Raw genomic sequence first — 26902 nt, forward strand, 5'->3', positions numbered from 1 at the left:
GGAAGTTAAAACTAGAGGACACAGCCTCAAAATAAAGGGGGGTCGGTTTAAGACAGAGTTGAGGAGGAACTTCTTCTCCCAGAGGGTGGTGAATCTCTGGAATTCTCTACCCACTGAGGTGGTGGAGGCTACCTCGCTGAATATGTTTAAAGCGCAGATGGATGGATTCCTGATCGGTAAGGGAATTAAGGGTTATGGGGATCAGGCGGGTAAGTGGTACTGATCCACGTCAGATCAGCCATGATTTTATTGAATGGCGGGGCAGGCTCGAGGGGCTAGATGGCCTACTCCTGCTCCTATTTCTTATGTTCTTATGAAACCGGAGCACCCGGAGGAAACCCACGCAGACACGAGGAGAATGTGCAAACTCCACACAGACAGTGACCCGAGCTGGGAATCGAACCCAGGAGCTGTGAAGCAGCAATGCTAACCACTGTGCTACCGTGCCACTAGCTTTCGGAGCGCTGCTCCTTCATCAAGTGAGGATGCTGGAGGCCAGGTTAGGATTCATCACCTGATGAAGGAGCAGCGCTCCGAAAGCTAGTGGCTTGTGCTACCAAATAAACCTGTTGGATTTTAACCTGGTGTTGTGAGACTTCTTACTGTGTTTCCCCAGTCCAATGCCGGCATCTCCACATCATATCCTCGAAACCAGACAACATCCTGGTAAATCTCTTGTGCTCCCTTTTCAATGCATCAACATCCTTCCAGTAGTGTGGCGACCAGAATTGTACACACTACTCCAAATGCGGCCTAACCAAAGTCCTATACAGCTGCAACATGATTTTCCAATTCCTATACTCAACACCCCGACCGATGAAGGCCAACATGTCATAAACCTTCTTGACCACTTTGTCCGTCTGAGTTGCCACCTTCAGACAACTGCGAATTTGCACGCCTAGATCCCTCTGTAGGTTAATATTTCTCAGGGCTCTACCATTTACTGCATACTTTCCTTCTGCACTAGACCTTCCAAATTGTATTCCCTCACATTTGTCCGTGTTAAATTCCACCTACAACAATGGCTACACTTCAAAAAGCATTTAATTGGTTGCGAAAGCATGATATAAAATGCAAATCTTTCTTTATATATAAATCACACAAACCCTTGTGGTTGCTGTGGAACGGAACTAGAACTAGAACCAGAACTAGAGGGCACAGCCTCAAAATAAAGGGGGGTCAGTTTAGGACAGAATTGAGGAGGAACTTCTTCTCTCAGAGGGTGGTGAATCTCTGGAATTCTCTGCCCACTGAAGTGGTGGAGGCTACCTCGTTGAATATGTTTAAGTCACGGATAGATGGATTTCTGATCGGTAGGGGAATTAAGGGTTTATGGGGAGCAGGCGGGTAAGTGGAACTGATCCACTTCAGATCAGCCATGATCTTATTGAATGGCGGGGCAGGTTCGAGGGCCTAGATGGCCTACTCCTGCTCCTATTTCTTATGTTCTGTTAGAATATAGTCTGAAACTCACTCTCCAATATCCACAATGCTATATATAAGCGATTAAAACCCTTTGGGATTAGGTTCCAGTCTCTTAATCACTCCCAGATAGTCAGTATGCTGTATAAACCATTTGTATCTGTTAATCAAATGATTACTCACTCTCATCATTCTCTGCAATTCTGACAGGACTGTAACAGTTATAATGTGCCAATGGAAGTTATGTCATGCGTGGGGGTCTTACGGTCTTATAAGCCACATTAATTAAAAATAAATGTTTATGGTTTTAGGCTACATTAAACCATTACCTCCAAGAGTCCATTGTTGATGAATGCAGACAGCACAAGTGCCAAGTAATTATCCATCAGGTCAGGCCTGGAAAAGAGGATTCAGAAACACATCATTTCATGTGAATTAAAACTGTGAACAAGACTGACCCATAACTACTCACATACCAACCTTAGCATCACAACATGAGATACACACTATAACATCCTAATGATGCCTCACTCACATTATACTGGTTATCCAGAACCATGGTGGGGAGATGCCAGCGTTGGACTGGGGTAAACACAGTAAGAAGTTTAACAACACCAGGTTAAAGTCCAACAGGGTTATTTGGTAGCAAAAGCCACACAAGCTTTCGAAAGCTTGTGTGGCTTTTGCTACCAAATAACCCTGTTGGACTTTATCCAGAACCATACAGGCCAAGATAAAGCAGAAAAAAATGCTGGTCACAAAAGTCTTAATACTGTAGAAAGCCGAGTGTACAGGAAGTTCAAGGGTGAAGTAAAAATGGAAATGAGCAAAACAAAGGGTAAAAAAAATATTGACATGCAAATATTGGCATTCACTTTGGAAGGAGTAACAGGAATACAGAGTACTGGGCTAATGGTAAGATACTTGGTAGTGTGGATGAACAGAGGGATCTGGGTGTCCATGTGCATAGATCCCTGAAAGTTGGCACCCAGGTTGATAGGGTTGTTAAGAAGGCGTACAGTGTGTTAGCTTTTATTGGTAGAGGGATTGAGTTTCGGAGCCAGGAGGTCATGCTGCAACTGTACAAACCTCTGGTGCGGCCGCACTTGGAGTATTGCGTACAGTTCTGGTCGCCGTATCATAGGAAAGATGTGGAAGTGTTGGAAAGGGTGCAGAGGAGATTTACCAGGATGTTGCCTGGTATGGTGGGAAAATGGTATGAGGAAAGGCTGAGGGGCTTGAGGTTGTTTTCTTTAGAGAGGAGGAGGTTGAGGTGACTTAATAGAGGCATACAAGATGATCAGAGGATTAGATAGGGTGGATAGTGAGAGCCTTTTTCCTCAGATGGTGATGGCTAGCACGAGGGGACATAGCTTTAAATTGAGGGGCGAGAGATATAGGACAGATAACATAGAAACATAGAAACCCTACAGTGCAGAAGGAGGCCATTCGGCCCATCGAGTCTGCACCGACCACAATCCCACCCAGGCCCTACCCCCACATATTTTACCCGCTAATCCCTCTAACCTACGCATCCCAGGACTCTAAGGGACAATTTTTAACCTGGCCAATCAACCTAACCCGCACATCTTTGGACTGTGGGAGGAAACCGGAGCGCCCGGAGGAAACCCACGCAGACACGAGGAGAATGTGCAAACTCCACACAGACAGTGACCCGAGCCGGGAATCGAACCCGGGACCCTGGAGCTGTGAAGCAGCAGTGCTAACCACTGTGCTACCGTGCCGCCCATGTTAGAGGTAGGTTCTTTACTCAGAGTAGTAAGGGCGTGGAATGCCCTGCCTGCAGCAGTAGTGGACTCGTCAACATTAAGAACATTCAAATGGTTATTGGATAAACATATGGATGATATTGGAATAGTGTAGATTAGAGGGGCTTTAGATTGGTTCCACTGGTCGGCGCAACATCGAGGGCTGAAGGGCCTGTACTGCACTGTAATGTTCTAAGTTCTAAAATCAAAGAAAATCTTAACATATTTTACAATGCATTAAGAAACACAGAAAAACTCAGGAAAAGGCGGGGCCTATCAGAGATGTACATGGTATCTTGTGGACTAATTGAGAAGATGTGGACAGGAGTCTCAATGAGTACTTTGTCTCTGTCTTCACTAAGGAGGGGGATGATTCAGACATTCGAGTTAAAAAGGTGTGAGAAATATTAGATACAATAAGCATAAGAGGAAGTACTGGGGGGATTGGTATCCTTGAGAGTGGATAAATCACTAGGGACAAATAGACTAAATTCCAGGTTGTTGAAAGAAGCCAGGGAGGAAATAGCAGATGCTCTGAGGATCATTTTCTAATCCTCACTAATTCCAGGCAAGGTCCCAGGGGAACAGAGATCTGTGAAAGTTGCATCGTTATTTACGAAAGGTGCGAAGGGTAGGCCAGAAAATTACAGGCTGGTCAGTCTGACTTTGGTGGTGGCCAAATTACTGGAAACAATTCTGAGAGACCGGAAAAAAACCTGTCATTTAAAAAGACACGGATTAATCAGGGACAGTCAGCATGGTTTTATTAGAGGAAGATTGTGTCTTACTAAACTAATATTTTTTGAGGAAGTAACAAGGAGGATTGATGAAGGTAGTGCAGTGAATGTTACCTATATGGATTTCAGTAAGGCACTTGGCAAGATCCCACATGGCAGCCTGGTCAGGAAAGTGAGATCTCATGCGAAGTGAGATCTCAACGGAAGATGGCAGGTTGGATGCTGAATTGACTCAGTGACAGGAAACAAATGGTAATGATTGATGGGTGATTTTGCGAATAGAAATGGTTTCCAATAGTGCTCCACAGAGTTTGCTGCTTGTTGTATACATTAATGATTTAGACTTAAATTTGGGAGGCATGAATGGGAAATTTGCAGATAGAAATTAGGATAAGAAAAAATATTGGCAGGTAAAATCAAAGATCCTCAGATTTTTTTGCCATAATATTAAGAGTAACAGAATAACTAAGGAAAATATAGGGCCTATCAGAGACGTACATGGATTGATTCAGAAGACCTGGGCAGGAGTCTCAATGAGTGAAGTCGCCATTGTCCCAGATGACCATCGACTGCTCTCCCCTTTGAGGGAGAGAGCTAACCGAAGGTGCACCACACCACCTCAGGCAAGGGGCAAGATTGAGAAGGCAGAGTATTTTGTCTCTGCCTTCATATGCAGATAACTGTCAACTCCAGAATGATAGCAATGATTTGGTTGAGTAGATGGAAAAGTGGCAAATGGAATTAAATCTGGAAAAGTGTGAGGCAACACACTTGGGGAAGGCAAACAAAGCAAGGGAATACTCAATAAATGGGAAGATACTGAGCGGAGTTGAGGAAGTGAGAGACCTCGGAGTGTGTGTCCACAGGTCCTCAAGGTGGCAGGACAGGTGGACAAGGTGGTCAAGAAGGTAAATGGAATGCTTTCCTTTATTGGGGCGAGAATGTAAAAGCTGGATGATGGAACTGCAGAAAACATTGTTAGGCCACAGCTGGAATTGTGTACAGTTCCGTCCATCAGGAAGGATACACTTGCTCAGGAGAGAGTGCAGAGGAGTGTGCAAGTCCACAGATCCTTGAAGGTGACGTCACAGGTGGAGAAGGTGGTGAATAAGGCATATGGCATGCTTGCCTTTATAGGATGGGGCATAGAGTATAAAAGTTGGGGTCTGATGTTGCAGTTGTAGAGAAAATAGTCTCTGAACGTCCACTCTATCAATCCCATAAACCTCTATTAAGTTGCCTCTCAACCTCCTCCGCTCTAAAGAGAAAAGCCCTAGCTCCCTCAACCTTTCCTCATAAGACCGACCCTCCAAACCAGGCAGCATCCTGGTAAATCTCCTTTGCACTCTTTCCAGTGCTTCCACATCCTTCTTATAGTGAGGTGACCAGAACTGCACACAATATTCCAAATGTGGTCTCACCAAGGTCCTGTACAGTTGCAGCATAACCCCACGGCTCTTAAACTCAAACCCCCTGTTAATAAACGCTAACACACTATAGGCCTTCTTCACGGCTCTATCCACTTGAGTGGCAACCTTCAGAGATCTGTGGATATGAACCCCAAGATCTCTCTGTTCCTCCACATTCCTCAGAACCCTACCTTTGACCCTGTAATCCGCAATCAAATTTGTCCTACCAAAATGAATCACCTCGCACTTATCAGGGTTAAACTCCATCTGCCATTTTTAGGCCCAACTCTGCATCCTATCAATGTCTCTTTGCAGCCCACAACAGCCCTCCACCTCATCCACTACTCCACCAATTTTGGTGTCATCCGCAAATTTACTGATCCACTCTTCAGCCCCCTCCTACAAGTCATTTATAAAAATCACAAACAGCAGAGGACCCAGCACTGATCCTTGTGGTACACCGCTGGTAACTGGTTTCCTCCAGTCTGAAAATTTTCCATCCACCACCACCCTCTGTCTTCTATGAGATAGCCAGTTACTTATCCAATCGGCCAAATTTCCCTCGATCCCACACCTCCTTACTTTCTTCATGAGCCGACCTTGGGGGACCTTATCAAACGCCTTACTAAAATCCATGTATATGACATCAACCGCTCTTCCTTCATCGACACACTTAGTTAGCTCCTCAAAAAATTCAATCAAATTTGTGGGGCAAGACTTACCCTTCACAAATCTGTGTTGGGACAATACAGACTGCACCCTGTATTGTTTGCTCCCAAGGAACTCCCAATAATATGTGTAATCCTAGAGACTCCCATTCCACATCATGTCCTCAACTCCCTCTACACTGTCCCATCAAACACTCCTAGCAAAGCACAGCACTGGTTAGATAAAAGCTCCCTCCACTCTGTCCTGGGTTGCATGTAGAGCAATAGTCCTGCTAATCGGTCTTAAACAGCACATCTAACTACACTACAACAATTACATTTTCCCACTTCCCACACTAGTGGGACTACTGGTTTAATAGCAGTATTTGCTACGGAATGCTTAACTGGCTAAGACTGACACAACCCTATTATACTTGTGGTCTTCTAATCTCTCAGATTTGGTTGTAAAATTATATTTTACAGCTGTTTAAAAAAATATTTAGAATACCAAAACGTGCTTCGTAATTTGCTCGTGCTCCATCATTCAAAAAGTACCATGGACTTGGTCACTGATTTCAAACACTGTTAAAGCCTAGATTACAAAATTAAAGAATTGAAATGACAAGAATTTCACTGGAATGGTGGAAGGAGAGAGACAAGATTGTGCTGTGCTGCCTACAGTTAGAGTTGTTAAAGCAGAGTAGTAAAAATTAGTTATAAAGAGAATACTTGTATTTATTTGTTACTTTATCACATAGCTCCAAAATCTCAGAGTTTCACACAGAATGAATTGCTTTTAAGTGTGTTATAGGTAGCAGTTGCTTGACTTGTGCGTCCAAACAACTCCTTTTATCAGGGAATCATATACCTGGATCTTGCTCGATGTGGGAGAATTGTTTTAGCTTCAGCTGCTACAAATCCATCTGAAAGACGCCAGGCGTCTTGAAATCGGCTGGGATCTGTCAGAATGAGAAGGAGGGGGAGAAAAAGAACAAAATACAATGTAAGAAATCATGTAATTAGAAAGGGTCCATTCAGCTCAACAAGCATGCTTCTTCCAAAATCTATGGACACTCCACTTGGGTATACAGAGCATAATTTCAAAGTTAGCATGTGACAAGAAACTCAAATGCAGTAGCAACGAGGGTTGCAACAAATTTCAGGAGGACAGACAGATTGATGAAATGGACAGATACATGACAAATGAAATTTAACAAAAGTATGAAGTGACACATTCTGGTGGGAGGCATGAAGAAAGGCAACATAAACTAAATGGTATGAGGTACTACACAACTGCTTGAAGGTGACAGAACAAATTGCCTGGTATGGAGGGTCTTAGCTATGAGGAGAGATTGGGTAGACTGGGGTTGTTCTCCTTGGAAAGACGGAGAATGAGGGGAGATCTAATAGAGGTATACAAGATTATGAAGGGTATAGATAGGGTGAACAGTGGGAAGCTTTTTCCCAGGTCGGAGGTGACGATCACGAGGGGTCACGGGCTCAAGCTGAGAGGGGCGAAGTATAACTCAGACATCAGAGGGACGTTTTTTACACAGAGGGTGGTGGGGGCCTGGAATGCGCTGCCAAGTAGGGTGGTGGAGGCAGGCACGCTGACATCGTTTAAGACTTACCTGGATAATCACATGAGCAGCCTGGGAATGGAGGGATACAAACGATTGGTCTAGTTGGACCAAGGAGCGGCACAGGCTTGGAGGGCCGAAGGGCCTGTTTCCTGTGCTGTACTGTTCTTTGAGAATGTTGTTAGAAAAGCTTGGCTTTACTAACAGAAGCACAGATATAGGGGAGGTGATGGCCTAGTGGCATTATCGCTAGACTATTAATCCAGAAACTAAGCTAATGTTCTGGGGACCCGAGTTCGAATCGAATTTGAATTCAATAAAAAAAAATTGGAATTAAGAATTTACTGATGACCGTGAAACCATTGTTGATTGTCAGAAAAACCCATCTGGTTCACTAATGTCCTTTAGGGAAGGAAATCTGCCATCCTTACCTGGTCTGGCCTACTTGCGACTCCAGAGCCCCAGCAATGTGGTTGACTCTCAACTGCCCTCAGGCAACTAGGGTTGGGCAATAAATGCTGGTCAGCCAGCGATGCCCACGTCTCACAAAATAATTTTTTAAAAGTTCTAAAGCAAGAAAATTATGATAAACCACTCAAGTGCAAGGCAGTGGTACTAACTGGATAGTTCCACTAAAAAGTCAACACAGACGTGATAGGCCAAGTGACCCCTTCTGTGTTGGATCATTTTATGATCCCTCATATTTCTCTTCCACTTATAATCTAAGCTTTAAAACAAGGTTGCCCATGGCCAGCTGGCTGTTATTCTCAATTTATCTTGCCTGCTATTCATGACAATTATGCTAACATACACAAAGGGTTTTGACCTTTCATCCATGCTTGATAATATAAGCTCAGGTCTTCAACAGTGAGTGTAGCTGATGCACATATCCAGCAGAGGGTAGCAGCAATAAAGTAAAGGATTGAACTATGCAATTTTCCCAACTTTTAGTTTCTTAGCAGGATTTCAGGAATGGAACAGATTTGTCCCCATTTTTTAAATGTTCTCTCTCAAGTATTTTCTCTTGCATTAAATATTTTTGGGATTTGATGCATTTGTTACTTGCCAGAATTATAGACAATACATGGAAGGAACAAAAGGGACCTGTGCAATTGTGGGTGGAAAGAAGAGGAGTATTTAACACATTCTGCAGATGCAGGAGCCAATATTTCATTTTTCTTTTCAAATTATCCTCCTCATGATTACTTGTGACACTAATAAACTTTAAAACTTTAAACATTTTGCCCATCTCCAGCTGGAAAAAGCTTTCATTCTGTACAAACATTATAAAAGCAGCAAAGAAAAATGTTCATTATTTAAGTAATGGGCTGACAGCTGACTTGAGCACCTCATGTTCCTTTCAGGTATGACAATGTGACAATGAAAATGCTCACCCACCTACGCTGAGCAGAGCTTCAGAAAAATCCTGCGTTGTCACAGGGATAGGGAGTCGGAAGATATCGTACAACACCTCTAGCAGACCACGCTGTTAAAGTGAGAAAGAGGAGAAAGAAACTTATCAGTTTTCAATAGGTTCATTGTCAAGAGAAACACCTGGCAACATATACCAGCAATAGAGGCACTGAAAAATAAATTTAATGTAGCCAGGCAAACCTTAGATCTACCAAAAAAGTTCAACAAGAAAAGAACGAATAGTCTCACCTTTTTTTGACAAGAGCAAAATCTTCTTAACATCACCTACCCACGTTCTCACTCCTTAAACACAATCACCTCATGAACCCATTTACAATGCCTTTTTCAATATCTTTACCCACTTTCGTTATTCCACAATGATTATCTCTGAGTGAAACATTTTTCCTACCCTAGATCCTCCAACCCTGGGTTCTTATTTCCAATTAATGTGGCCCCTATAAATAAACCTGTCACCAGCCAATAAACTGCCTGGATTAGGTTGTCAATTCATTGAAAACTTCATAGAAGTGACTTCATAGAAAACTTCATAGAAGTGACTTCATAGAAAACCTCAACATAATTTTTGTTGAATCTTTTAGCGAGTCTCTATCTTCATTAGTATGGTGTATAGTATTTGTATTTATGATTATACAGTTCCAGCAAGACTTCCCTACTTTTATAGTCTACCCTCCTTGCACTAAATTCTATTTGCCTTAATTATTTGCTATTCTTTTGTAATTCATATACAAGGATACTCAGATCCCTCTGTACTGCAGGATTCTCTCTCCCTTCCCATTTAAACATTTTACTTTCTATTCTTATTATAATGGATAACCGTACGTTTTTGACATTATACTCTATCTGCCAAGTCTTTTCTCACTTACTTAACCTATCCACAGTAAAATGTTTGTTCTCTGGCAAGCTGACTGATTGGATGGTGCTGATGAAGCAAAATGCTTCCGAGGAGTTACATTCCTCAGGATACAAGATTGATCTTAAGCAAAATATTGCGGATGCTGGAATCTGAAATACGAAGAGAACGCTGGAAAAACTCAGCAGATGAACTAACATTTATCAGGAGAGAAACAGCTAACATTTTGAGTCCATAGACTCTCCATCAGAACTGAGAGGAAGAATACAGAAATTGCAATAAAAAGTAGCAACTTTAAGACCAAAAGATGGTCTGGTGTGAGAGGAGGAGGGGATGTTTTGCATTGAGGCAATACATGTATGGAACATTTTTTTTAAAGTTGGGGGCTTAAGATGGAGGAAAAAGGTCAAAATCTAAAGTTGCCGAACTCCATGTTGAGTCTCGAGGGTTGCAATATGCTAAACTGGAAAATGAGATGCTGCTCTTCCGGTTTGTGCCGGGCTTCAATGGAGCATTGCTGCAGGCCACGGACAGACACCAAGATGCTGAGTTAAAATGGCACCCGACAGGAAAGTTGGAGTTATGCTTGTGGGCTGAGTGAATGTGTTCCGCAAAGCAGTCACTCATTGGGAATGAAACACTGCTTAATTTGAAAGTAGTGTTTGAGGTCTTGAATAGTGAGGAGTGCAGAGGTAAAGGAACAGGTGCTGCACCGTCTGCGATTGCAAGGGAAGATGCCGTGAGAAGGGGAGTTGGGCGTGATGGAATTGACGACCAGGCTATCACTGAGGGAATGGTCCCTGCAGAATGCTGACCGGGTTGTGGGAGGATCTATTTTGTGGGGTAGCAGCTGGAGCTGGCAGAAATGGTGGAGGATGATCCTTTGAATGTGAAGGCTAATGGGGTGAAAAGTGAGCTCAAGGGGTATTCTATCATGATTCTGGGAGAGAAGGGAAGGAGTGAGGGCAGATGTTCAGGAGATGGATAGAACCCGTATCTAATGCAGCTATATTTGAATTTTTAAAAATAAAGAATGCACAATTTGAACAAGGAAAGATATCGGTTCTTAAAAAAAATTGAGCTGTTTTTTCGGAATCAAAGATGGCGCTGGTGTGAGAGGAAGCATGATTCACAGGTGGCAAGATCCTTCTTGAAATCCGCTGTTTGTTGAGGTCTGGAGAGAGGTTAATGTACATCAAGCAGCTTTAAACATACCCGGAGTGCAACTGCAAAGACAAAACTTCGAAAGTCTAGCTGGAAAGGGTTATTTTTAGATTCCTTCCTGCCGGTTGGAATTTACTGTGTCGTGGGGAGGGGCTGTGGATTACAGCTCTGTCTGCAAACTCTGTCCTTTTTTCACCCAGGAAAGGATGAATTAAAGTGGGAAGCAGGAGCCACTTAGGTCCTGCTGCAAATTGCAAGCTGCTATTTCTACTTTTGGATTGCTTTTTTTGCAGCTAGAGCTCTATGAGGGGCATGTTGGGACTCGCAGTTCAGCCTGGAACCATCTTGTAGTTTTTTCACTCAGTCAAGTGTGAATTGGTTTCAGGTGGGAGGCAGTCCAGGGAAGAATTCCTGTGTCATAAAAACCGCAACCGTCAGATAACCTGGGGACACTGTGCCGTTTCTTTTTTCACCCAACCATGGGTGAATTAAAGTGAGGGAGAAGAGTTGCAACTTGTAGCTCGGCTGGGAACCTTTGCTGCTTCTGTTCGCCCAGTTAAGGGTGAAGTAAGTGAAAAGCAATCCATGTAAGAACTCTGGTAGATCAAACAGCGAGACAGCTTGATACGTGGACCAAGAAATAGCGCTCCAGGCTGGAGGAAATGGCTAAGCCCACAGGCGCTGGCACTGGCAAAATGGCAGGAGGCAAACAAAAGTTGAAGAGTGGGACCGCAGGGATTTGGGCGGGTCGCCGGGTCGCCACCACACTCTCCTGGAGGGATCACTGAACAGAGCATGCGGAGCGAAAGGATGGGACGCTATTATGGAGGCCATGCAAAGATTGGACAGTAAGTTGGACCAGTGGGCCACTGAGTTGCAGGCCAAGATAGACGAGTTGAGAGAGGAGCTCGGATCATCTGTTAAATCTCTCCAAGGTGTCACTGTTGCCCATGAGAAACGCTTGAAGGGGCTTGAGGACTCGGGAGGCATTTAGTGGAAACACTATCTCCGAGCTGAAGAGCCAAGTTACTCATTTGACATCGGAGGATAAGTCCCTAAGGGAGAAATGTGATGAGATGGGAGGACGCCAAAGATGAAATAACATCCGTCTAATAGGTCTTCCGGAGGGAATCGAGGGCCCAAATATTGCATGGCTATTGAGAATGTGCTGGAACTTGAGGATGAGCCGCTTCTGGATCGCGCACACAGAGTGTTACGGGCAAAGCTCAGACCGGGAGAAGCTCCTCGGCCCATTATTGCCCGAGTAAATTACACCTCAGCACGAGACAGAATCCTGCGGCAAGCAGCACAGGCTACTACTCTGAGGTACCAAGAAAATAAGCTGTTGATATTTCCAGATTTTACCCCGGTGGTGGCAAGGAGAAGGACGACCTTCGCTGATGTCAAACGACTTCTGCGTGACTGTCCTGGGGTCAGGTTTGGGCTTCACTTTCCAGCCTGCTTGAGGATTACTCTCAACAATGGAACCGAGCACAAGTTCACGGAAATTTGTGGAGCAGACTTTTGATTCGGGTGACCGCACGGCGGATGTAAACTGATATTTGTTTTTTATGAACCTGCATGCTATACCCAGATCGAATTGTTGGCCAGGAAAGGGTAATGGGTCTTGCGACTGTTAGGTTAAGTGTTTGGTATTTTTACAGACCTTTTCCAGGTTATATTACCTGTGACCACGATGGGAATGGAGGTGGAGATCATGTCCCATGCGGAGTGCAGTAAAGGCGCTGCGATAAGGAGGTGTTGGAAGCACAGGCACCCTGTTTGGGAGGGCGCGTGCAGGGGGGATGGGGGGGATGCTGTGCTTGCGGGTTTGTTCTGTGTGGATGTTTTTGTGTCTTTGCTATATCTTTTGTTCTTCGTCGGTGTGGTTTGGCCTCTTTCAAGCCCATGCTCTCTTTCTCGTGGTTGGCTTCCCACGGCTGGTGGGGAGGGTGGAGCCCTGGGGTGTGGCGTCTGCCGATGTCAGCGGTTGGGGGGAGACTCCCCACTGAGGAGGGATACCAGGCTACTGTTAGGAATGTGGGATGCTGACTAAGAGGCCCTTATCCTGGAGCGATCAAGTTCACTAGCTGGAATGTCAGGGGATTAAATCATCTGGTTAAGCACGGTAACATATTTCAAACATCTTCGACAACTGGGTACCCAAATTGCATTCCTCCAAGAGACCCAGCTCAGGCCAGTGGACTATTTTAGGCTCGGTCGAGGATGGGTGGAGGGGGTCAATACTTTCACTCAACTTTTCACACCAAGGCGCGGGGGGGGGGGGGGGGGGGGGGGCGGCGGCAATCCTCATCCACAATCCTTACCCTTGGTAGTAGCCAGTCATTTCTGACTCAATGGCCGATACGTCATTGTCACGGGTAAATTATCCGAGACACCCCTGGTGTTAGCCAACGTGTATGCCCCAAACTAGGACCGTGAAACCTTTTTCCCGTCGTTTTTTGCACTACTTTCAGATTTGAATTCACATCGGTTCATACTGGGCAGAGATTTCAACTGTTGGTTGAATCCTGCCCTGGACTGCTCCTCCCCCAGGACCGCTGTATCTTCCAAGTTTGCAGAAATTATTAAATCATTTCTCACGGAATACGCGGTGGCGGACCCATGGTGGTTTCTTAACCCCACTAGTGGAAATATTCTTTTCTTTCACCAATCCACCGAATGTTTTCATGTATAGATTACTTTTTGGTAGATAATAAGTTGCTCCTGGCTGTACGCTCATGCTCCTACGAAACCATTGTAATCTCGGACCATGCTCCCTTGACAATGGACTTGGTGGTGGGGAGGGTGGACAGGCCCCCGTATGCCTTGGCGATTTAATATTTGATGATGAGTTAACCCAAATCGACGATTTCTTCGAGTTTATTGATGCTCCGGGAGTCTCAGCAGCTACCTTATGGGAAACATTGAAGGCTTATTTAAGGTGCAAGATCATATCTTATTCAGTGCACGAGGCGAAGCAGAGAGGGAGGAGGTTATCGGAATTGTTGGGGTGTATCGCCCAAGTTGGTGCCACGTACGCTTGGGCCCGTTCCCAGAGGTATATAAGGAATGCTTACTACTTTCGGCAGAGTTTGAGACCTTGTCTCACGTCAAGTGGAAGAGATGCTGTTCAAACCTAAGTATACACACTATGAGAATGGGGACAAGTCAGCTGCGCCAATTCTCCACCAAAAGTCCAATACCACAAATGCAGACTCCAAATGGGGTCTCTACTGAGCCACAGCGAATAAATAAACTGTTTAAGGACTTTTACTCAACCCTCTATAGCTCGGAGACTACCACCGCCAATGAGGCGGACGTTCAGGAGTTCTTTGGGGCGCTGAATCTCCCCGTGGTGGATAGGGGAGAGGCCGCAGCAGTGGAGAAACCAATCGATATTGAAGAAATTGTTAGGGCGGTCAGAACTATGCGGAGTAGGAAATGTCCGGGACCAGATGGGTACCCCATCGAATTCTACAAAAAATGTATGGGTAGGTTGGCTCCCCTGCTACTGCGCATGATCAATGAATCATATGAAAACCACTCTCTTCCGCAGACTTCGAGGCAAGCGACAATTTTGCTTATCCTCAAAAAGAATAAGGACCCGCAAATCTGCAGCTCTTATAGACTGATCTCACTGCTGAATGTGGATCTCAAACTGATTTCTAAGATTTTGGCCATTCACTTGGAGGACATTCTGCCCTCTATAATCTCGCCTGACCAGACTGGGTTCATTAAAAATAGACATATGTACTCGAATATTCAGCAGCTGTTTAACATTATGTATGTGCCTGCCACCACCAAGCTACCAGAGATGTTAATCTCGCTGGACGCTGTAAAAGGGTTTGAAGCGGCGGAATGGGATTATTTATTTTATGCTCTCGGGAGGTTCAGGTTCGGCCCAAAACTCATTTCCTGGATCAAAATACTGTACTCCGCCCCTCTAGCCCCGGTCCAGACAAACGATGTGCATTCAGCTTTTTTCCTTTTGTCCCAGGGCACTAGGCAAGGATGCCCTCTCTCCTCCCATTTGCCATTGCTATTGAACCTCTTGTTGCGGCTTTTCGCAACAGCAAACAAGTGGTGGGGATTGGTCGAGAGGGAATCGAACGGAGAGCATTGTTGTATGTGGACGACCTACTATTGTATGTTGGCGTTTCGTCCAACTAGATTCCCGAAGTCGTATCTATACTAGAAAGGTTTGGTCGTGTTTCGGGGTACAAGCTTAACTTGAATAAGAGTAAGCCCCTTCCTTTGAATGCAGCGACTTGTAGCCTCCCGTACCACACCCTGCCTTTCAAGATTGTCACTAGGCAGTTTACTTACTTGGGGGTGCAAATGACTCGCAAATTTAGTGGGCTCTTTGGAGCTAACTTTGCTCCACTCATGGGACGGACGGAACAGGACTTCAAACGTTGGTCCATCCTCCCATATCGTTAGCGGGCCGTATCAAAGCGGTGAAGATACTACCTAAGTTTTTATATCTCTTTCAGTGCATCCCGGTGTTCATCCCCAAATCCTTTTTTCACAGACTCGATTGGGTCATTTCAAGCTTTGTCTGGAATAGGAAAAACCAAAGAATGTGGAGGAAAGCCCTAAACAGGAGGGGGTATGGGATTGCCCAATTTTCTATTTTATTATTGGGCAGCCAATATGAGAGCGGTAGTGTGTTGGGTAGAGAGAGGTTCCTTATTGGCTGCAGTTAGAATCCTCCTCCTGTGCTCCGTCTTCCTTGGCTGCCTTGATATGTTCCCCGGTAAATTTTCCCTCCTCCCAGTATACTAGAAATGCACCTGTCAAGTCAACTCTTAGAATTTGGATGCAATTTAGACATCACTTTGCGTTTCAGGCTTCCCTGGTATCGACTAACCATTTTTTTTCTCCGTCTGTTTTGGATGGTGCCTTCAACATATGGGTCAAGCACGGGATCAGAATATTCTGGGACTTGTACGTGGACAGCGTGTTTGCGTCATTCCAGCAGCTAGTGGATAAGTTTGCTTTACCTGCAATGCACTTTTTCAGAAATTTGCAAATTCAAGACTTTGGGCATAGGGCCGACCCCCCACCTCATGCCTCCGTTGACATCTTCTTAGTGCCTTCTATTACTATGCGTGCTATCATTTCTGTTCTTTATTCTCCAATTCTGTCTGAACAAAACTCTATCAGTCGTTAAATCTTTCTGGGAACGAGATCTGGGGAGGTGGTCTCGGAGGAGGATTGGGACATGGTGCTGCATCGAGTACACTCCTCCTCAATATGTGCCAAGCTGGGTGTGATACAATGTAAACTCCTTCACAGAGCATATCTATCTAGGGTTAGACTCTCTAGAATTACCCAGGCACTAGCCCCATTTGTGAACAGTGCCGGCAAGCTCCCGCCACCCTCTTACATACATTCTGGGCTTGCCTATCACGGTATACTCGGCATCGATATTTGAGACGATTGCGGTAATGCTAGATCGGGACATAAGTGCATCCCCCCAGGCTGCCCTGTTTGGGGTCGTGCCTTTAAATCCGCTGCTGCCGAAATTCCAAGCGGATTTTGTAGCTTTCACTACACTCTTGGCAAGACTAATCCTGTTTAGGTGGAAATCAGCTGCAGCCCCGTCGCACTCACGGTAGGTGGAGGAGGTGGTAGATACCATTAAGCTGGAGAAGATGAGGTGCTTGGCCATAGGAGACAGAGGGTAGTGGTCGAAGGGTCTTTCTCCGGCTGGAGGTCTGTGACCAGTGGTGTTCCGCAGGGCTCTGTTCTGTACTGGGACCTCTGCTATTTGTGATATATATAAATGATTTGGAAGAAGGTGTAACTGGTGTAATCAGCAAGTTTGCGGATGACACGAAGATGGCTGGAATTGCGGATAGCGAAGAGCATCGTCGGGCAATACAGCAGGATATAGATAGGCTGGAAAATTGGGCGGAGAGGTGGCAGATGGAGTTTAATCCGGATAAATGCGAAGTGATGCATTTTGGAAGAAATAATGTAGGGAGGAGTTATACAATAAATGGCAGAGTCATCAGGAGTATAGAAACAGAGGGACCTAGGTGTGCAAGTCCACAAATCCCTGAAGGTGGCAACACAGGTGGAGAAGGTGGTGAAGAAGGCATATGGTATGCTTGCCTTTATAGGACGGGGTATAGAGTATAAAAGCTGGAGTCTGATGATGCAGCTGTATAGAACGCTGGTTAGGCCACATTTGGAGTACTGCGTCCAGTTCTGGTCACCGCACTACCAGAAGGACGTGGAGTCATTGGAGAGAGTGCAGAGAAGGTTTACCAGGATGTTGCCTGGTATGGAGGGTCTTAGCTATGAGGAGAGATTGGGTAGACTGGGGTTGTTCTCCTTGGAAAGACGGAGAATGAGGGGAGATCTAATAGAGGTATACAAGATTATGAAGGGTATAGATAGGGTGAACAGTGGGAAGCTTTTTCCCAGGTCGGAGGTGACGATCACGAGGGGTCACAGGCTCAAGCTGAGAGGGGCGAAGTATAACTCAGACATCAGAGGGACGTTTTTTACACAGAGGGTGGTGGGGGCCTGGAATGCGCTGCCAAGTAGGTTGGTGGAGGCAGGCACGCTGACATCGTTTAAGACTTACCTGGATAGTCACATGAGCAGCCTGGGAATGGAGGGATACAAACGATTGGTCTAGTTGGACCAAGGAGCGGCACAGGCTTGGAGGGCCGAAGGGCCTGTTTCCTGTGCTGTACTGTTCTTTGTTCTTTTGTTCTTCGTTACATGGGTCGGTCCACTGCTTGGTTCCACAAGACCTGGCAACCATTTATAGCGCATGTTGGGACGCTGCAGTTGGAGCTGGGTGAGTAGATACATGATGGCCCCAGGACCCCGGGTGCTCCCACAAAACCCCCCCTCCCCCGTGGCGAATGCGCCCTGGCCCTTTACCTGAGTACGCCCGCCCGGCCGAGGTGTGGGGACTGACACGAGAACTTTTCTCTTTTCCCTCTCACTCTCTCTCTCTCCTTCACTGTCTCTCTTTCTTTTCTCTGCTCGCTAGTTTGTAGCCTGGGCTGCATAGATGCTCAGTTGGTTCTCTAGCTGCATTCCTCTGCCTTTTTGTTTCTATATTATTACCATCATTACCGGTGCAATTTGATAGGACTTGGGCGGGGTGGGTGCCGGGGGTACCAGGGGCTTGTCCCCTGGCTACGGGCACCCTAAGCCTGTGTCCTCTCGGAGCAGCCATTTCCACCCTGGGAAAAAGCCTCAGAGTCCACCTGATCTATGCCTCTCAACATCTTATATACCTTTATTAGGTCTCCTCTCATCCGACGTCTCTCCAAGGTGAAAAGACCGAGCTCCCTCAGCCTATCCTCATAAGGCATGCCACTCAATCCAGGCAACATCCTTGTAAATCTCCTCTGCACCCTTTCAATCATTTCCACATCTTTCCTGTAATGAGGCGACCAGAACTGAGCACAGTACTCCAAGTAGTTGCTGTTGTGCCATCGGATTTTATACATTCCTCCTGACAAGGCAGAACCTTTAACCTAAAGGATGGAACCTCCAAAAGTGTACTACTCCCTCAGTAAAAAACATGCAATGAAAGTACTGTATGGTTAACCATATGATATGATCAAATGGGACCTGAATCCAAAACCTTCTGACTCATAAATGAGTGTGCCAACAATGAGCCAAGATCTCCCACAAGAGCCATGCATTAAATTTTAATTTCTTTCAATCCTGCAACCTATGCCATGAGTCAGCAGCTGTCAATAGGTACATCAAGCAAATTACAAAGAATTTGTTTGCAACAGGAAATTCTCTTTCCTGTGAAGAGGATTGCATCAGCTTGAATCATAGCATGATTGAGCACATAATGAGACTATTTAGCCCATTGTGTCTGCGCTGGCTCTTTGAAAGAGCTATCTAATTAGCCACACCCCCTGCTCTTTCTCCAGATTATAGAACTATTTCCTGCTGGAAAGGTTTTCAGAGTATCCACATAGTGCGCAAGTCAATGTGGCTTATTCATCACCTCCTGATGGCCAAGAAATTTTAGTCATTGGTGAGGGAGGAAGAAAGTGACTCGCCTTTTGGCAGCACACTCATTTTGCCAGCCAAAAGTGCTGTACCATTAGTCACTTGCAATAAAGTGCAATGTAGAGGCATAAAACTTATGCCTCCACATTGTCTTTCACCTCCTACTTCCCTCAGCCTCCATGATTTAGCAAAGATTGACAAATATTCCAATAAACTATGACAATATTTGCCCCATCAAAGCCATTTACTTTTAAATGCTTGAGCAATTTTAAGTTCGAGGTGCTGGTCCAATTTGCCCTGTAACCCATTAAGCCATGACAAGGCCAAAGCTGTATGGGAATTTTATGAACAATTGAGTGGTCTCCACAAAACTCCACAGTCAGCTTAATATTTTCAACTAGCTATTTACAGCTCAGATTTTACCTGGGCTGCAAGATTAGGGCTAATCAAGCTAGACAAATATACCCAATAACTGCCTCCAGAGCGCTAACCTTGTCTTCCGGATTATTAGACCATCTCCCCTGATATGGCACAGTCATAGACAATATGATCTGGAATAAATTGAATTTATTCCAACAATAAAGTAAAGCAAGACAGGGTGGGGTGGGGACATGAAATTATAATTATGGAGTAACAGAATACGCAATATTCTCACAATGTCAACATCATTAGCCATTTAAAATAAAACATCATGTGGAGCAAGCACTATATTTGACAGCCAGAACATTTGCAAGTACTACCTACCCGTACTTCCATATTTGGTATACAAAGTATTCCTATTAAAGACTGGATACCAGAGTTTCCAGGCCGGCACAGATTTATAATTCCTGAAACCAAACACAATCAAGGCAGACAGAGTCAAATGAGATTACAGATTCAAACTTAAGCTTCAAATACCATAGCTTCAGATTCAGGTAGGGCTTTTAAAAGACTGAAAATATACAGCACAGAAACAGGCCATCTGGCCCAACCAGTCCATTCTGGTGTTTACGTTCCATTCGAGTCTTTTTCCACTGTTCCTCATCTAAATTTATCATCGTAACTCCCTATTCCCTTCTCCCTCATATGCTTGTCTCGCTTCCCCTTAAAATTAATTGATAATATTCACTTCTACTGCTCCGTCTGATAGTGAAGTCTACGTTCTCACCACTCTCTGGGTGAAGTTCCTGTGAATCTCCTATTGGATTTTTTGGTGACTATCTTATAATGATAGCCTCTCGTTATACTCTTCCCTGCAAGAGGAAACTCTCTATATCCATTCCATCAAATTTTAAACTTTTATTATGTTATCCCTCAGTCTTTTCTTCCACCCAAGAGAAAAGAGATCCAGTTGTCAATCCTTTCCTGATGTATATATACCCATGATGTGGAAATGCCGGCGTGGACTGGGGTAAACACAGTAAGGAGTCTAACAACACCAGGTTAAAGTCCTATCTTTAAGACCTGGTTGGCTGTAGAGATTCGCATTCTAATCAGTATTCTGTAACTTGATTTTGTGTCTCTGTATGCCCTGTTTGAGAGCAGATTTCCACTCCATCTGACGAAGGAGCAGCGCTCCGAAAGCTAGTGGCATTTGCTACCAAATAAACCTGTTGGACTTTAACCTGGTGTTGTTAGACTCCTTACTGTATATATACCCACACATTTCTGGATCATCCTTGTAGGTCTTTCCTGCGGTGTGTTCAGTGCCTCTATATCATTTTTATAACATGGCGACCAGAACTGCACACAATACTCCAAGTGTGGTGTTAGGAAAATAAAGGTAGTTTTAAGGGAGTTATATTGGTATGGGTAAACATTTGAAAAAAGTATAGTTTTAGATGGACTTAATTTAATGTTTGTGTGTTTGGAAGGACTTATAGTTAGATTTATGCTGGACAAAAGTTGTTTATGTGTTGGGGGTTGGTTTCAATTTCAAATGGGATTCTATTGTGCCACGGTGTGAAGAATAAATATAGCTGCTTGGCAACTGGAGGCCCTTGTAAGACAAAAGGTTTTTCTTTTGTCCTTTAGTTTACAGCTAGAAGTTAGGGAGTTGCAGACAGAACAGCAGAGGGGGAACAGTTCCCACAGTTCTGCTACAAGCACTTGGTTTAGAAAGGTAGAGAGGGGCCAGCTCTCTCAGTTTTGCTACCAGAAAAACCATACAATGAAGTAATAGTTATTTAAAAAGGAACTAGTTAAGGAAACCAGGTGGTCTGAAGAAAGGTACAAAAAGAGGAATATTCAGTAAAGACAGACAGGACTCAGAGGAAGGCTGAGTCGCCAGAAAGATATCTGAAATTATTTTTTGATTTGAGATTTTACTCTAGTCTGCAAAATGTGAATCAAAATTCCAGAGACATTAACTTGTGTATTAATGAGACCATTGTAGTTTCAAATGTACTGCATCATCCATGTTAATCTTAAAACCTGTGTGCATTTGTTAAGCTAAGGGGACTTAGAGGAGTATTGTGTTTTAATCCAACTTTTCTATGTTTAATAGATGATGTTTCTTCGTGTTGTAAAAACTAATTAGCAGTCCTGTGGCTCTGTTACTCCATGTTTGATGAAAAAAATATAAGTTACGATCTTTTGAGCCAGCACTCCATGAGTCGGGATCTTACCATCCAGTTGCAAGATCAACTGGGATCGTAACAGTGGTCCAAACAAGATTTGATACAGGTTAGGCGTTACTTCCCCACTTTTCAATTCAATCCCTCTAGAAATAAAGTTTAGTGCTTAGTTTCCTTTTTATGGCCTTGCTAAACTGCAGTCTTCCTCAGTATTAAGTTAACTTTAATGGGCATAAATTATGGTCACCATCAAGGGATATAAAGCCAAAAATTAAACTGTGTTATTGGTGAGTCTTTCATGTTGCAAAATTAACTTCTTCTGCTCACTACTATACATGGGTTAACACCACAGTTGAGATACCAGATGGAGTTATTTCATACAAATATATTAAATATTTACACGGTGTATTGTGTAATTTCTATATCTAAATATCATATATATAAATAAAAAAAGTGAAATAATTAATATAGAACAGATAACAGCAAAGTATAAACTATAGTCTAAGTCAGGTGATTCATACATAAAATAATGGATACCTGAGGCTGAGTTACAGGCTGGAATCTAATGGAGGCTTGATACCTCATAATAACATAGTGAATTCCAGGTTGAAATCTAATTTGATTAGCTTGGAGGAAAAAGCTTTGAGACCTGTTGTTCCCTATATAATTGGGTTAGCAAAATTAGTCAGTCTACAGCATTGAATATCCTGAATTTCAGCCATGCTTAAATTGCTCCGCCAGTGACTGGGAAAAATAGTAGGTTAATAGCTGGCCAGTTCTGGACTGTAATGGCAGGTAAGGTAAGATCTGGCACAGAGTTGTACAACACCAATTTATACAATGCTGTGACCTCAGTATAGTGGGAAAGGAGATCAGCTGAGCAGCTAGGAGCACAGGACCTGAACAGTCCTGATTAACTCAGCCAGGTAAAGTTCTGCAGCATATTATAAAATATGTAAATAGCTTCAAGAGAAAAATTCACTGTGGGTATGTTCTTCTATGAGTCATCAAGCCTCTATTAGATTCCAGCCTGTAACGCAATCTCAGATATCCATTATTTTATATATGAATCACCTGAATTAGACTATAGTTTATACTTCGCTGTTATCTGTTCGACATTAATTATTTCACTGATATATATATGATACATATTTAGATATAGAAATCATATTATATGCACAGTGTGCAAACATTTAATATATTTGTATGAAGTAACTACCTGGTATCTCAACTGTGGTGTTAACCCCTGTGTAGGAGTAGGCAGAGGAAGTTAATTTTGCTACATGGAGCATTCACCAATAGCACAGTGTTTAATTTTTGGCTTTATATCATTAGATCTTTTTGGACAGTGAGATGCCTTATTGGGTCTCTGGTTTAATCGAAGGGTTGGTGGCATCATGAGGTCCTGACTCACCTCCACATTTCTGTTTTGCTGAAATTGTATAGGGCATTGGTGAGGCCACACCTGGAGTATTGTGTGCAGTTTTGGTGTCCTTATCTGAGTAAGGATGTCCTTGCTATAGAGGACGTGCAGTGAAGGTTTACCAGGCTGATTCCTGGGATGGCATGTCTGTCATATGAGGAGAGACTAAGTCGGTTAGGATTATATTCACTGGAGTTTAGAAGAGTGAGAGGGGATCTTATAGAAACCTATAAAATTCTAACAGGGTTAGACAGGGCAGATTCAGAAAGAATGTTCCCAATGGTGGGGAGTCCAGAACTAGGGGCCATAGTTTGAGGATAAGGGGTAAACCTTTTAGAACTGAGGCGAGGAGAAATTTCTTCACCCAGAGTGTGGTGAATGTGTGGAATTCACTCCCACAGAATGTAGTTGAAGCCAAAACGCTGCCTGATTTAAGAACAAGTTAGATATAGCTCTTGGGGCTAAAGGGATCAAGGGATATGGGAGGAAGGGGGGGGGGGGGGGGGTAGCAGGGAGATCAGGATATTGAATTCGATGATCAGCCATGATCAAAATGAATGGCAGAGCAGGCTCAAAGGGCCGAATGGCCTCCTCCTGTTTCTAGTTTCTATCCACCAAGGTAAATGGATTACCGTAAATTTGCAGTGCAGGCTCTCCAAGAAATATATATCCAAACAATGTATGAAACTACTGCTATATCTGTGGCCTTGGATTCAGTAACAAGGTCTTTTGAGGTCTTATGCCAAAAGTGACCACACAAAATGCTCCATTTTTAGTCTGCCATTCACTATCTATAGGTCAGGATTGTATCAAAGAAACAGATATTTTCAGACAGTGTCGCACTGAGCAGTGACTATGTTACCTCTTTAATATGAAAGAGCTTTAAATTATACCACACTGATTTTCACATCACTGGCATTCATGGAGTAAAGGATCTCAGGAGATCACGTTGACAGCTCTTCCTAAATCTTACATATAATCATAAGTGACAAGCAGCACTTTATTCCATTGATATCTCAGGGTATGTCGGAGTTTTAGAATGTGAGGTTTCGGGTACTGGGTAGCCTCTTTGGGAGCTTTTTATTTATTATCTCACAAATTGCTGACTAGGCCAGCATTTATTGCCCCTTCCAAATTGCCCTCAAGGCAGCTGGTGGTGAGTTGCCTTCTTGAACCATTACAATCAATTACAATCAGTGCAGGTACACCAATAGTGCCATTAGGAAGGGAGTGCCGGGATTTTGCTCCAGAAACAGTGATGGAATGGTGAGTCATATTGAGGGGAACTTGCATATGGTGCTGTTCTACTGCCTTTGTCCCTCGAGATGGTAGGGGCTGTGGGCTTGGAAGGTGCTGCCTCAGGAGATTTGGTGAGTTGTGGCAGTGCATCTTATAAATGACACACATTGCTGCCAGTGTGCGTCGGTGGTGGAGGGAGTGAATGATGAAGGTGGTAAATGGGATGTGAATCAAGGGAGATGCTTTGTCCTGGATGGTGTCAAGCTTCATGAGTGAGTCATAGAGAGATTTACAGCATGAAAACAGGCCCTTCAGCCCAACTTGTCCATGCCGCCCCTTTTTTTAACCCCGAAGCTAGTCCCAGTTGCTCGTATTTGGCCCATATCCCTCTATACCCATTTTACCCAAGTAACTGTCTAAATGCTTTTTAAAAGACAAAATTGTACCCCCTCTACTACCACCTCTGGCAGTGCTATAGGAGTTGCACTCATCCAGGCAACTGGCGAGTATTCCATCAAATTCCTGACATGCGCCTAGCAGTTGGTGAACCAGTTTTATGAAGTCACGAGGAGAGAGTTACTCGCAGCAGAATTTCCAGCCTCTGGCCCTCTCTTGTAGCCATGATGTGGAGATGCCGGCGTTGGACTTGGGTAAGCACAGTAAAAGTCTCAACACCAGGTTGAAGTCCAACAGGTTTATTTGGCAGCACAAGCTTTCGGAGCGCTGCTCCTTCATCTGGTGAGTTGTAGCCACAGTATATTGCTGATTCAATTCAGTTTCTGGTCAATGGTAACTCCCATGTTGATGATGGGGTATTTAGCAATGGTAATGCCAGTGAATGTCTCCTGTTGGAGATGGGCACTGCCTGACACTTGAGTGGTATGAGTGTTACTTGCCACTTATTGTCCAGGTCTTGCTGCATATGGTGACTGATAGCTACAGTATCTGAGGAGTCATGAATATTCTGAACATTATGCAATCAGCAGCGAAGGTCACTGATGACGCAGCTGAAGATGTTTGGGCTTCGGATATGACCTTGAAGAACTCTTTCATTGATATCCCGAGACAGAGAAGATTGACCGTCAGCAATTACAACCATTTCCCTTTGTGCTGGATATGACTCCAACCAGCAGAAAATTCCCCCCCACCCCAATTCCCATTGACTCCAGTTTTGCTACATTCCAATAAATGATGCCTTGATGCCAAGAACAGTCACACTCATCTCACCCCTTGCATTCAGCTCTTTTATCCATGTTTGAACCAAGGCTGTAATGAGGTCAGGCGCTGAGTGGCCTTGGTGGAACCCAAACAGAACGTCAGTAAGCAGGTTACTTCTCATTAAGCGTTGCGTGATAGCACTGTCAGCGACATCTTCCATCATTTTTGGGATGATTCTGAGTAGACTGATTGGGTGGTAACTGGCCAGGTTAGATGTGCCCTGTTCTGTGTACAGGGCATAACTGAGCAATATAGCACATTGTCGGGTACAGGTCAGTGTTGTAACTGTACTGGAACAGCATAATTAGGGGCGCGGCTAATTCTGGTGCACCTGCCTTCAGCGCTATTGTCAGAATATTGTCAGGGCCCATAGCCTTTGCAGTATCCGGAATCTTCAGCCGTTATTTGATATCACATAAACTGAATCAAACTGGCTGGAGACTGGCATTGACGATGCTGGGGACCTCAGCAGGAGGCTGAGATAGATCATTAGAGTACATTCTGTGTCCTTCCCACTCTCTTTGCTGCTTCCAAATGGTGTTCAACATGGAGGAGTATTGATACATCAGCTGAAGGGGTGGTGGTGGAGCAGTGGTAGGTGGCAACCAGCAATTAAGTTTGCTTGCCCATATTTGACCTGATGCCATGAGATGTTATGCGTATTCAAAGCTGAGATAGACATACTTTTTAATCAGTAGGAGAATCTAAGGCTATGGGAATAAAGCGGGAAAGTGGAATTGAGGATTATCATATCAGATCAGTCGTGATCTCATTGAATTGTGGAGCAAACTTGATGGGCTAATTGGCCTACTTCTGCTCCCATGTCTTATGGTCTAAGGACATTTGTGAACCAGATGGGTTTTTGTTACAACAATGGTTTCTTGGTCACTATTACTGAGACTAACTTTTTAATTCCAGATTTGTTAACTGAATTTAAACACCACCAGCTGTTGTGGTGGGGTTTGAACCTGTGACCATAGAACATTAGCCCAGGCCTCTGGATTACAAATCCAGTGCTATTACCACTATGCTACCGCTTCCCGTGAGCTGAGCCAGTTCAATCATAGTCATCACTAATCAAACTATTTTTATTTTACCTGGGATGACACCAAGATATCACAGTTGTGACCTTACTGTCTTGGCTCCGGTCCTATACTGCACAGTTGATTCAATGCCCTCAGGATAACTGAGGATGGGTAATAAATACTGAGTTGCCAGCATTAGCCACACCCTAAACACAAATATTGATAAAACAGTTGATTTGGCTTATGCACCTTGCTGAGTCTTACCTGCCCAAGATCGGAAGGCTGCTACTATTGCCATTTTGCTGGCTAATAATCGTGCTTCTCTGTCTTCTCTGCATGAGATCAAGAAATATACAAGTTACACCCCTAAAAGCAGCAACAACTACATTCAGCTTTTTCACCCCTTAAGGTATATTCCTTGCTGGG

At 44.1% G+C, this 26902-nt stretch overlaps 1 protein-coding gene across 2 annotated transcripts in view; it reads right to left on the reverse strand.

Annotated features, from left to right (window-relative positions):
- The window catches only part of rictora (RPTOR independent companion of MTOR, complex 2 a), a 234058-nt gene that overhangs the window by 80951 nt on the left and 126205 nt on the right, over positions 1–26902 (reverse strand). For both annotated transcript variants that reach the window (XM_078215238.1, XM_078215239.1), the window contains exons 10-14: positions 26741–26808; positions 19761–19843; positions 8963–9050; positions 6853–6943; positions 1752–1818 (exon numbers count right to left, since the gene is read on the reverse strand). In XM_078215238.1, coding sequence (XP_078071364.1) covers positions 1752–1818; positions 6853–6943; positions 8963–9050; positions 19761–19843; positions 26741–26808 — 397 coding nt within the window. The remainder of the gene's footprint in view (positions 1–1751; positions 1819–6852; positions 6944–8962; positions 9051–19760; positions 19844–26740; positions 26809–26902) is intronic.

The sequence above is a fragment of the Mustelus asterias genome, chromosome 6 (genome assembly GCF_964213995.1).
Source record: "Mustelus asterias chromosome 6, sMusAst1.hap1.1, whole genome shotgun sequence".
Classification (NCBI taxonomy): Eukaryota; Metazoa; Chordata; class Chondrichthyes; order Carcharhiniformes; family Triakidae; genus Mustelus; species Mustelus asterias.